At 37.9% G+C, this 13333-nt stretch overlaps 1 protein-coding gene across 1 annotated transcript in view; it reads left to right on the top strand.

Annotated features, from left to right (window-relative positions):
* The window catches only part of MAST4 (microtubule associated serine/threonine kinase family member 4), a gene marked incomplete at its 5' end in the record, with an annotated part of 275947 nt that overhangs the window by 57345 nt on the left and 205269 nt on the right, over positions 1-13333 (top strand). Inside the window, one exon of the mRNA XM_084225039.1 lies at positions 5903-6056. Coding sequence (XP_084081165.1) covers positions 5903-6056 — 154 coding nt within the window. The remainder of the gene's footprint in view (positions 1-5902; positions 6057-13333) is intronic.

The following is a 13333-nucleotide window of genomic DNA, read 5'->3' on the forward strand; positions in this document are numbered from 1 at the left end:
TGATGTGACCAAAAGCAGTAGATTCCTGTTTACTGCAGATATGAGTTACTGCAGGACATCCATGGAAGTTTGGTTGCACTTCTGCTTGTGGTGGTCCTTAGGACAGAGTTCTCTGGTATCTATACTATACCACTGTGGCATTTCCTCTTCAAGTCTAACATGATTCTACTGGGTTCTTGTCAAGCATCTGGAATAACTAAATTGCACTATGCTCTTAATTGATAAAAGTGTATTTTTAAATGAATTCTAAGATGCTTTTGGAAAGTATGATCCTATCTGTTAATAAGATTATATTCAGTGTTGCTCTCTGTGTCAGTGCAGCTAATCAAAACTCATGTATCTGTGCCAAATGTAATTAGACTTAGAGAGAGTATTTAAATGATAAGAATATACCCCTCCCATATGCTCAGCTGAAGTAAGTTTGTATAGCTTGCATTAAAAAAAAGTGCCTTGCTGGGCTACTGAGTTCCAGCAACTGTGCTTAAAGTGCTTGCAAAGAAGCAAGACAGAGAGGCAGCATGCTGAGAGGAACCCAGTGTAAATAACATGAAGAAGCAGACTGATTCATATCGAAGCAGACTACTAGGAGCAGAAAGAGTTAATTTTTGAACTAAAGGTGGGTCTTAGCGTGCTTGCTTCTGGCGTGGCTCATGTTTGAAGATGCAAGAGACAGAAGGGATTTGTAAGGTTTATGAAGCCATGTTCTCCTTAAGCATTTAACTTTACAATGGGAGTTTTTAGTGAATGACTGAATCTCTCTTCAACATCAGCTAAGCTTCTATACGTTTATCTGCATAGGACTGGAACCTGCTACTTTCTCACTTTAAACGTCTGTGATTTGGCATATTTCTTGACAATGTACTTATTAAAGTAATTTTCTTTGGGGACTTTGAGTTAATAATGAAAACAAAAAAAGCCCTAAACAGTAAAACTACATTGGGTATTTTCTGCTTTTGATACACTACATGTGAGAGTGCATCTTGTTTTTTGGATTGGTGCTTGTCTGGGGGAGATAAAAAATGTATGACAGTGCGCTGCCCTCCTATGGAAACCTTAGGACTGAATATGCATGCAGAGCATGACCTGAGGTAGGAAGAAGTTGTGCTGCATTCAGGAGAAAGAAATGGAATTGCTTAATAGAACACCTTTGTTCATATTTGTGAGACTGAATACTTGACCAGTATTTTCCAGTTTCTGTGGGAAGTAGAAATACTGCCTGTGGAGCAGGCAGTATTGGGTTGAGGGAGGGTGGGAGGGAAGAAGCTTGGACAGTGAAACCGTAGTGAGTGTTGAAAAAAAAGTGGAGCTGATCGGACAAGTTCAGTTCTCATTTCAATTCAATTTTTATTGGAAAAACACACTCCATGTTGCAACACATTTCAGCAGCCCAGAACAGCTTGTTTTCCTTATGCTGGTTTATCAGTATAATTGCATTCCCTTAGCTTCATTTACCTGGTGCCATGAATTTCTGAAATGCATTTTCTTTCTGACTGCCTCACTCCTCATTATGTACTTGGCTCAAATTGTGCTCCTGAACACTGATGCAAGGTCTTATTTTGAATCAGTTGTCATGTCCTTAATTTTCATAAGGACGTGTGGGCTGATGTACTTGATGTGACTATTTGATGATATAATTATAAAGCAGAGAATTCATTCTAGCTTCAGAATAAATACATGATGGTAGATAGGTAGATGGTGGATTTAATGCTACTGAGGTTTTAAAAAATATTAGTATAATCCTTTCTGAGTAGGTGAGCTGTTAAAAGCCCATAGTATGGTATGGGAATAATTTTCTTCAGAGGAATGTATCTGATTTTATTCACACAGAAAATTAATAGCTTGAAAATACAGAGAAAATATTTGAGAACAAATTGATTCCTGTATAACTGGAGGAGATTTTCACTCAAAATTCCATCCCTGTTTCTACAGGATCTCTAAATCTATGTGTAGAAGTCTATGGTAAGGATATTTTTATATTCTCTTCTGTGTAGTTTTTAAACCATTCTCCTCTAATAATACTCTCTGTTCCTTTTTGTAAGGTTCATAGCTGTGAGGGGAGCAAGTAGTGTTTTGTGAAAGTCATTGACTCCTAAATTTTACAGTCCTTTTGTAGAAATTCATCGTATCTATGAGATAAGCAGGCAGATTTTTTCATCAAATATATGGAAAAATGTATTGAAAGAAGTAAATATTGTAGAACATTATGTTCAACATAGGTTGGTGTTTGCTGTGTGTTTTCTGTCTTCAAAGTGCCTTTATTGAGAAGGTATTATTTAATGTTGGGGGAGGGAGGCTTTTAAATAAGTTAACTATCCATGCGTTGTGAATATTAACAGCAGAGACTGATGGCGCGATGTGCACTGATTAAAAATCCCTCTCTAATCAGCCTGTATAAACTCTAAGGCTAACTTAACCCCCCTTGTACTTTAAATACAGGGAACTCAAATACATTTGTTTTCACAGTTTAAATTTTTCATTGTTTCCCTCTTTTTAGCTTAAAAAGACCTGCTCTTTGTTATCCCAGTACTCCTAAGGTCATTAACATTTCTTTTCAAAGGGTGTTGAGAGAAGGGTATGGCTGCAGCCTGAGTGCAGTAATAAGACAGTGAGCAGAGCATGAGATAGCCAGATATTCAAGATGTAACATGAATGTGTCTGTTGGAAGCTTCCTGCAAGGATATAGCTATTGTATTCCCTGCAACTTGCAAATGTGACTGATAAAAAAGGGGAACCAGTCTAACCTTAGTTGTCCTGTTGTGTTTGCATGCCATGCAACATCAGTACATGAACATATAGCTAGTAAGTATGAAGTAAATATCAATAAAGTGATGATTGTGGATGAGCAAGAGTGAGTGCTGAGCAGAAGCAGCTTAATCAAAATTATTTAAAATCTCTCTGGTAGAATTTCATCTGTCTTCTAGATACCTGTTTTAATGTTGTCCTCTGGACAGCAGTGTATAATCTTATAATCTGATAAGATGCACAGCCTGAACTTTCATGGTGTTCAGGTTTCCAGGTCTTTCAAATAAGTATTAACAAGTTGGAATAGGTCTTGCTATTAGTTATTTGTTTGAATTTGATGTAATCTTCTTACTGAATGATTGTAGCATCCTTTTGACTGAATTAACCACTTTGTAGGAATTGAATATCTAACATGTAATGCATCTTCAGAACCAGCTTTGTGTTCCAAGGAAGTAGGATCTAGTGTTTTCTATTGGTTTCCTTGGACTGGAATGCTTGGCCTGTCAGGAAGGAAAGGCAGTTCCGTTGAGGGCAGAAAGCCTCATCTGCTACAAATGCTTTTGCTTGAAATGAGGTCTAAATGGGGGCTATAAACCCCTCTAGTTCTGGTACATGTTACTGTCTAGAGGCTGGCACAGGAAGGGAGCTTGGGAGCCTGGATACTTTCTGCAGTCAGTTTTCTCTCGTATTTCCCAGGCATCCAGAGTTTTTATGTCAAGGCTGTTAAAGGCTATATTCTTGTCTACTCTTCTTGGTTTACTGCAATATCAGTTAGAATGTACAGACTCCTGTCAAATACTCTCAGATTTTACATACTCTCAGATTATTTTGGGCCTTTGGAAGCAAAAGTGAGTCTTTGGATAACTTCCAGAAATGCTTTGTTGATATATGTGTAATTGTTTCTGTGAGGCAAGCGTTTGCCATCACTATGAAAATACTAAATCTTGTACTTTCGTGTTGTTTCTTTCTAAGTCTTATACCTTAAAAATGTCTTTTGGTGTAATAAAGTCACTCAGCACGAAGAGGGTACCTTTGTGACAGAATGCTGGCAGGGCATTGCTATGAAGACTGTGAGCTAATGGGGGCTAATATTTAAACTGTCATAGCTCTCAAGCGTCATACTTTCCTGCAGCTGGGATAGCCTCTTAATTTTGAGTTGAAGATCTAGATGATACTCTGCTGGTCTGGACTATAGCGATGTCTTAAAGTTTCTTCTGAAACCCAGAAAGCTGTGAAAAGGGAGCACAGCCTTAATTGGAAATAATGACTTTAAATCAGACTGCATGTTGTGGAATGCACAAGTCTGTTCATTGTGGGAGTGACTTGAACAATCATAAAGTTTGATTATCTGGTTAAAAGGGGAAAAGATGAGAGAATGGAAAATGCAAAATTCTGTTATGTTGGCTTAAGTGCTAATGTGTAGGGAGCTTAGTGCATGAATTCACTTTTTCCTTCTGCGGTTTAAATCTTGATGAACTTTAGCTCAGGAAAAAAGAGATTTAAAATGTGGCTGGTTACTTTGAAGTTTGAACCTGTTTCAAGGAAGAGCATGAATTTTTGCTGGGAACTCACCTAAAGCCTTGATGGGATTATGTCATCTTCAGATGCTTGGACTAATTTGGAGTCTAGAACTCTAAACAATCTCTGGGATCCATCAGTCAGTAAGCAGCTTGACTATTTGCTTTTAGACTTACATGAAAGACTCTCAAAATGATGTTTTTTTAAGAAGTTAGCTGTTGTCAGTTTCTTCCTTCTTAAAAGAGTAATTTGTATTTAATGTTTAAATTCATCTTGTGAGGTATCTTAGAAGTTGTAAATACAAATATTCGTGACATGCCTGTGTTTGTGGAGGATTAATAGTAGCAATGGTCAAGTAAATATTCTTTGCGACCCCGAAACCACTTAATTTAGGAAATAGCTAAAGGCATGTGCTGTGAGTTAATCAAATACTTTAAGTGTCTGTTGTGAACATGAATGAGTCTTAAAATACTGAAGAAACAGATTAAGAAATCAGTTACATTTTTTGAGGAGTGTATGTACATTTCCAATGTGCTGCAGATTTGCTTAAAGAAACCTTTAAAACAAACCCCAGAACAATAACTAACCTGAAATGCAAAAGTACACAGGGAACTAGGATTCAAAATGCTTTGTAGGGAAGACAGTACATTGCTGTAGAATTGACTGTAAAAAAATGGGCTTTGCTGTGCAGCTTTGTCAGTGTTTCTTGTGACCTTGACTCATTCCTTTCAGTGGACAAAAAGGATGAAAGAGCCAAGTATGCAGGTGATGCACAGATTTTCTGGCTGATAAGTCTCAGTACATGAACTGTAAAAATATAACACTTAGACATGCTTGGCTTCCTAAAAAATTGTAGTGGGAATTAAGGTTTAAATGTTACAGAAAAAAAAATTTGTGCGGTTTTTCAAAATGATGACACCATGCTACTGCAGCACTTAGGGGAGAAGGATGGTTGTAAACTTTATATACTTTGTATACTTGCATATCCTGCCTTTTCCTACTTTCTTGGTATTTGCTCACGTGCATTTGTCTTGTTTTAGTGGATTTAATCAAATGGTGAGACATTAGACGTATTGTCAAGACCAGGCAGCTAAAATGTTTCGTGGCTATGATGACAGGAACCCAGTCTGAAGAATGAGGATCTGTATTTCCGTTTAACTTCAAAGTCAGTGTAAATGAATGGTCCTTTTATAAACAGGATAATTTAATTTTTTTTTTCTCACTGGCTTTGATAAATCTTTTTGTTATTTCCCTGGACTGGGCAGTGCTTTACAATTTGTTGGTGGTGCACTGCCATCTAGTGACTGCTGACATGGACGTAGGGAAAACTTGGCAAAGAAAATCGTGTGAAGAGCCAGTCGGTGTCACAGAGAGAACCTCTGTGCACAGTGCTGTTTGCGTGAGAGTGGTTGAAGGTGGAGTTAACTGTTCAAGAGAAGGATGGCTTTCTTACACAGCCAGACACAAATCTGGCACTTGAAAAATTTTCTTTTCATTTAGCAAATTATTTACCTTAAGATCTTGGGATCTTTTTTTCCCAAATGATGTCATAATCTTTTGTTGAAGGTAATGTACATTTTTCTTTCAATGAAGATAAGCATTTAAACAGTATAGGTATGTTTTTTTTTCTGTTTCTTTGCAGCTTGATCACATATTGTCACCTCCACCTATGCCTTTTCGAAAATCCAGCAGTCCTGAAGTGTCTTCTGGCCTTGGAAAGTCTCCTAAATTTAAGAGGCAGTTGAGTGAAGATGGGAGACAGCTCAGGAGAGGAAGCCTTGGAGGAGCTCTGACTGGTGAGTTTGGGGTATGTGTAGTGTCACCTGGGTTAGCACAAGGAGCTGATGGCACCTTGACACTTGGTGTTTGCCTTGTGGCTGAACTCTTTATGGGATGTGTGAGCTCCACCTGAAGTTTCATAAGTCTCTTCCATGTGGCTTCCATGACTGTTAGTGACATGAGTCATGTTTGACGTTCTGCCTCTAGGGCTGCTGATAGGTGGCCAAGCACAGCCTGAAAATCACACCTATCTTGATATTTGCATGACTGTGGCATTTATCTTGCTGATTTATGTGCATCCATCCATGGGATCACCTATATGTTTCCTCTAGGAGTTGAAGTGCATGGATGGTGCCTTTAGACTTGATTTCATTTAAGAAAATACAATTTGGCATCATTTATGTGGTGGAATACTCGTAGAGGAGGAACAGCGTTACCAACAAGCCACAAGCTGTGGACTGCAGCTTCTCCTCTGTGGAGCCATGCAGAGGTAGCAGGATGCTTGAGGAGGGCTTAGGCCCTCCCTGCCCTGGTAGCATCTTCTAGATACTAGGTGCTGATATTGTAGCTGTGACTGGTACCTCTGTGGCAGTGATGGTCACTGAAGAATGATTGCTTTTGATTATGGAGCAAATTAAATATAAAAAAATAGGGACTTTGTGTATGTAAAAAAAAATTAATTCACTGGAATTTGAATCAAATCTGTTTCTAAAGTGCATAATGGGTAATAGTTAGAAAAATTGGTTGTACTTGGTGAGAGGGTCAATAGATTTCAGCAAATTTACTGGAAGATAGAGTTTTCACAGAATAACAGAACATGCTGAGTTGGAAGGGACCCACAAGGATTGTAAAGTCCAGCTTCTGGTCCTGCACAGCACCATTTCCAGGAGTCACACCATGTGCCTGAGAGCATCATCCAAACACATCTTGAACTGTGTCAAGATTGGTGCTGTGATCACTTCTCTGAGGAGTGTGTTCTAGTGTCTGACCTCTCCTGGGTGAAAAGCCTTTTCCAGATACCCAACCTAAACCTCCCCTGTTTTGGCTTCAGGCCATTCCCTCAGGTCCTTTCACTGCTCACCAGAGATGAGAGATCAGTGCCTGCCCTTCCTCTTCCCCTCATGAGGAAGTTGTTTTATCTGTCCAAGTGATGTTGACTGATATTAGAGTCAAGTACATGAAATTTAGGTTAGAAGAAGTTGAAATGGTGTTTACTTGAGATAGTAAGCACCACTTCTGTCTCTAAATTCTGTGAATTGGTCAGAGTTGTTGTCACCTGGGGATGAAATATGGTTCCACAGTGGATAGAGCTGACTCTTTTGCAGTACGTGTCTGAAAAGTACTTTTAGAGTATTTGCTTTTCTCACTTCTCTCCTACCCCTTTCCCTGGAAGAAGCTCCAAGAAGTTATAGCAATACCTCTCTTTGTACTCACCACCTTAAAATCACCTGTGTGGCTGGTAAGTGACAAATAATTTTGTCTTAAGGAACCTAAAGAATTAAAACAATTAAACTTTCTCACACTTTACATGAAGAAAAAACGTATGCTACTACAGGAATTTCTTGTGTCCTCTCATCACATAATTGTTGCTCTGAATTTTAGTGTCACTAGGGTAAGATCTGTCATTTCCCTTGCAGCTTCATTTTTGTCATGAATTATGAAGCTTTCAGAAACAGTGTAAAAGTATTTGTGATCCATATGGGCTTCCATGAAAAATGAGTGACCTGCAGCAGACAAGTGTCAATTTTGGTAGCCATTTCAGTAAGCTCTCTGGCAGCTCTGGAGTGTTACAGCTTTGAAAGCTTGGAGTGTAAACCAAACTACTGTTTTAGTGAGATAGGAACTGCCAGCACAGTTATTATTTTAGCAGGAGCTGGTGTGGTTCTTTAATTTTATTTTTGTCTAACTTTAAAGTGGAGTGGTGGTCTTTAAAAACTGATTTTTTTCATATAAGCTGTGCAGATAAAGAGGAAGAAGACAGCCTAATCAAAACAAATCAAAACAAAGACAGCCTAATCAAAAAACAAACATAGCAATTGTGCTCGGCTGCTATAGTCTCTAGTCTTTATCTCTATGCTTGAATTATTGCTTGAGGACTTTGTAAAGGGAAATGGATATGTTTTTTGTCTGCATGCAATCTGTTGTGCAGGGTTTCATGTCAGGATTTGGTAATATAGTGTGCAATGATGTTAAACTGCTTTATTACCAATGCACTTTAAATGAACCTGAATACCCTAGGGCTTTGGTATCTTAAAATTTAAATATCTTAACAGCTTTCATGATACTGATTAAATTAATCAAACTCATTCTGATGACAGAAAGTTCTTTATATTCTTTAGGGATTTTTAAAAAACTGTTTTAAAGAAACCACTGCAGATAGAGAACTAATTCCTAGAGTTGTTTCAACTGTTCAGTAATCTGAAATTAATACAGTGTTGCTTTGGTCATGTATTTATGTCCGTTTTTTAACACACTGAAGCTTTGGGTTTTTTTTTTTTTTAAGATTTCTTCAATGCTTAAGAGTGGTTTGCCACTGTGGTTTGAAACTACAAGAATCACAGTATCATTTAAAAAAAAAGTGGCACACAATAAATCCTTCTTTTAAAATGGTAATCTGACATATGCTTGGAAAGGAATAACTTCTATGCTCACACATTCCCTCCCAAATTTCTATTTAGGTCTCAATGTTTTTGAAAAAATATTCCTGGTCCATAAAGGGGGGAAATATTTGGAGGCCTGTAATCTGAGAAAGTGCTTGATGTTTAACATCACTATTACTGGTTACTGTATTCCTTTATTCTTTCTTCTCCTTTGTTACTTTTCATGTGCCTTTAAGTGCTAGTTTAACAGTGGGTATCAGTTCATTGGAAAATAGTTCTAAAAAATATCTTTGAAATAATTTTCAGTTCAGTCTCTGCCTCTATTGTTAAAAAATGTGCAACTCCTAAAATACAGTAGGTGGGAGTAAGTGAAGCAAGAGACAAGACTCCTACCTTGTAAATTTGCAGAATATTCCTATGCTGATGCATGTTGGTCACTGTAGATCTTAGGAAGGTGAATTGCACTTTGTATTTTACTCTCCCTTTCCTTTGCCTGTTCAAAACAGTATTATTGAGCCATAGAGCAAAAGCAGCATTAACAATGAAAACAAACAAACCAAAATTTATTTATTCATATAAAACAAAATAGTTCAATTCCTGTAGGGCTGAATACTAATAGAGGTAAATATATAGGGATTTTACCTCTGGGAATAGATCCCAAATAAATGAGTTTATTGAACTTTGCAGGAGAGAATAATGTTATGTACAACATACAAGAAGAAATAAAATCTGTATTGTTGCCGTATATTGAATGAGACTTGCAAAACCCAAAAGATTACAGTTACTGGGAAGCTACTATACTGAATTGGCTGAAGTAAATTGCAAAACTCTTTATATATGAATACGAGAAAAATTGAGAATGATGTACTGGGTCACCAGTACACCATAATGTACTGATCATGATGATCAGGGAGCAGAGGGCTGGAAACCTGCGGAGGTGGGATAGAAACTGAAATTATTTTTGACACAGCTTCAGGGAAACTAGAGCCAAAATTGTTTCCCTGAGTTGCACAGTTTTAAGCAATCCAGCAACCACATGTTTTCAGTGACAAGCAAAGAATGTTTTTCAAAGTAGAAGAAAAATGAAATCAATGCTTTTGAGAATAAATCTCCTATTACATTCTGTAGAAAATTGCTACGCAGCCACTAATTAATGTTTGTCCAATAAAAGAAATGAATAGTGGTTCCTGCAGACACCATGCTACTATATTTTGGATAAACCCCTTCAATATAATTGTTGCAACAGTATTGCTTTCCTTAATCTTCATTGCCAAGGAGGAAGACTTGTGGAAAAACAGAGACTAAGCTTGGAATGAAAATAGCATGTGGCCTGCTATTAGTCTAGCAGATCTCCCTTAGTAGTTCTTGTTGTGAAGTGCTAACAGTTTTGTTTAATAGAAAGACAAGATGAAAAACAGTATTTCATACCTGTGGTTACTAAACATTAGCATTCATGAGATAAAGCAATCTCAGAGTAAAAGAACTTGAATGTAATTTATGACCAATTCATCTTTTAATTTGAAAAGTCATATTTCCAACAGGTTATAAAGTTTTGGATAACGGAGTCACTTTACACTATAATTGGTATTTGCCTTTTCCTCTTCTGCTGTGTCCTAACTTCTCTCCTGCTTCAGATTCCGTCTTCCCTGCATGAACACATGCCCATAACTGTGCTTGCCATACCCTTTGTCTGGGAAGTAAACCGGATCTTAAAAAGTTTTGCTTGTGTCACAGAAAGTGTTAAACACAATCCTTGCACAGGTTGTTGAACTGCAGGATAAGCCCTGTCACAAAGCTGAGTTGCAGCTGCTTGTTTCACAGCCCTAGGTCAGATAGAGAGGGAAAAGAGGATTGTCTCAGAGGGATACTGGAAATTGCAACACACTACATCATACTGGTGCCCTCTGGATGCAGGGGCATTGGCGCTGTGCTGGACGGGGAAGGTAAGTGATTGAGAGGAAAGTATGGTAGGTAAGAGCAGCTCTATTATTCTTGGGACAATAGACATTTATTTAATACACATGTATTTAAATCCCTCTTGCTGTAGCCTTAGATTGCCTTCTTAAGGATTTCTAATGGTACACAGACTGGGACTTAAAAACTTGTTTTGAATCGGGAGAAAAGATGTTAATTAAAAGCTGCTTTTGTGTGGTGGCTGGTTGTCTTGATCTCCACAAACTTCAAAGGGCTGTCTATAGTCAGAGGGTTTTTGGCTTAAATTGTCTACAGATTTTAGTTTGCTGTGTTCAGAGACGCTTAAAAAGAATCCACAGCAGAAGGTAATGTGAAAGGATTGGAAATTAAATGAGCTTTTACCGTGGAGCGGGTTAACCTAGCAAATCATTTGGACAAGCAAAACAAATTGCCCTGACTTTCATGTCCTGCTGCTGCTCCTCACTTTGCCCCAAGATGGGCAGTGCAGTCCTGGGTTCTCAGTTGCTGTGCAGCATTTGGAGATTGCTAACTCCCTTTCTACTTCTGAAAGATATGAGAACATATTTCTGGGAAGATATCATATTTTGGAGAGTAGTGCAGCTAACTCAGTTGTTTCATACTGTACTGATAAGCTCTGCTGTTATATAAAAGAAAAAAAATACATTTAGCTATCTATAGTTTGAACTTTTTATCTCACCTACTGTTATCTCATCAATAACTGCTTGGAAAAGACTTCCTGGTGGGCTAATTGTGTCTAACTGTGGTAGGGCTGTTATCTACTAGGCTTATATTGATCTTACACAAGTACAGGTAACATAATACATACTAATTTCATTTTATAGAATCTTTAATCCAAGGATCCTAAAGCACTCTACGTTAGTAGAATTATTTAGTGTTCTTCTGATCATGTGTTATCTACAGATCATGAAGAGCTAAAACAAAAAAAACCCCTCAGATTTATGTATTTTTTCTTTAATGTACTTGCTTTGATCAGCTTTCCACTTCTGAGTCATCAGTCATCCAAATACGCTCAGCAATTGTTGTTATTCCCGTATAATTAATCTGTGGTTGATTTGAAATGAATTTGGGAATTCTCAGTCTGTTTTTTGCTTCAGAGATTCATCACTCTGCTAACACTAATTAGCAGAAAGATCAACAGCTTTATGGACCATGAAAATCAAGCTGTTCTCTTACCCATAGGTTGGCATGTGCTGGCAGGACTTGGAAGAGGAGGTTTTCCCTGTTCATAGAGAGGAGCAATTGGCAGTAACGGAATTTTCACAAACATTGCCCTGTATAAATTATCATTAATACTGTTGAAAATGGAGATTAGCTCATGAAATCTTACAGTGTCAGCTATTTGGTACAACTTGGTGAATGGGGAAAACTGAACTTGTACAAGCATGTGACTTGTACCTTGAAACATCTTTGGAAATGAGACCTTCCCATAATATACAACTGTTTGTCATAGTGATGAAATGATTAGTTTAATGGCAACATTTAAAAATAGGGTTATTTCTATTAGTGATGGCCTCTTGGTGTAGGTACAAGGAAGTGTTCTGTATTTACTGTGTACATAATCAAAGTTTCTTCCTGTTATGGAAGAAATTGTACATATTTGCACCATATTTACTGGGATGCTGTAGGATGTAAGGGGTAAGAATGACTGCCAGTGCCAAAGCTCTATCAGATGTGCCTTTAATAGGAAATTTTACTTTCTGCATTTTCTTCTCGTATCAGAACAGAAGTATTTCAAAATGGTTTTCATTGTGACACATGTCAGGACTTGGATGTACCTTTCGAGTTGCAGCTGCCTGAGTGCTCTTGCCAGCAGCAGCAGAGGGAGAGTAGCAGCCCAACACGGGGGCTGACACCACTGGGCTCCAGGCTACAGAGGGGGGAAGGTTCAGCAGCCCACGTGTGCATGACACAAGCACAGCGTGTTTCATTCATTCACTGCCTACCCAGAGCTTATCTGGCAGTCTTTTCAATTGCCTTCCTCAAAGGTTTTCCACGTGTTAAACTTATTCCAGAATTAGTAGAAGGAGATAGAGGCAATCTATTCTGTAATTACATGGCAGAGGAAATGTGATATGGAGGGTTTTTTGTTTGTTTTTTTAAATGCATTCAGTACAAAGCTGTCTTCTCCAGATGGAGTAAATATATTCTGCTATGAAATAAGCATTTTTAGATAGTTCTTGGTGTGCTGGTGTTTGAGATGACATTAGGTTATATTTGTCATTGTCAGTTACCTTCATTGTTTAAGGCTTCAATCAGCCTGCATAGCAGAGTTGATTTTTACTTCCCTGTGTGCCTAGCAAGATAATTTCCATATTCTTTGACGTGTCTGGAGTCTGCACCATGTAATAGAATGAGATGAGAACAGAAGATATTGTATTCCTGTCTCATTATTTTGCCTTTAACTCCTCGATTGCTGCTTAATTGTGCTTGTATCATCAGAACATGAAAAGTTGATTGTTGTTGAGATCAAAGCAAACTGTAGCAATGGAGTGCCTAATTAGCAGATATGTTTGCAAGCTGCCAGTTTTGAAGGAGGGAGAAATAGAGTTTAACCCTCTTTGGAACACTTATAAAAGCAGCTTGAAAATTGTTAAGAGTCATTTGTCATAGTGGAAAAACAAAAAGAGGAGGAAATTAATATGTTAAATTTCTGAGGTTTGAGTGTAGCTCCTTAAGAAGTACCCTAAGAGCTGTTGAATTAGCTGGTTCAGGTATGCTTAGCAGTAAAACTGTAAAAG

The sequence above is a fragment of the Fringilla coelebs genome (genome assembly GCF_963513975.1).
Source record: "Fringilla coelebs genome assembly, chromosome: Z".
NCBI lineage: Eukaryota > Metazoa > Chordata > Aves > Passeriformes > Fringillidae > Fringilla > Fringilla coelebs.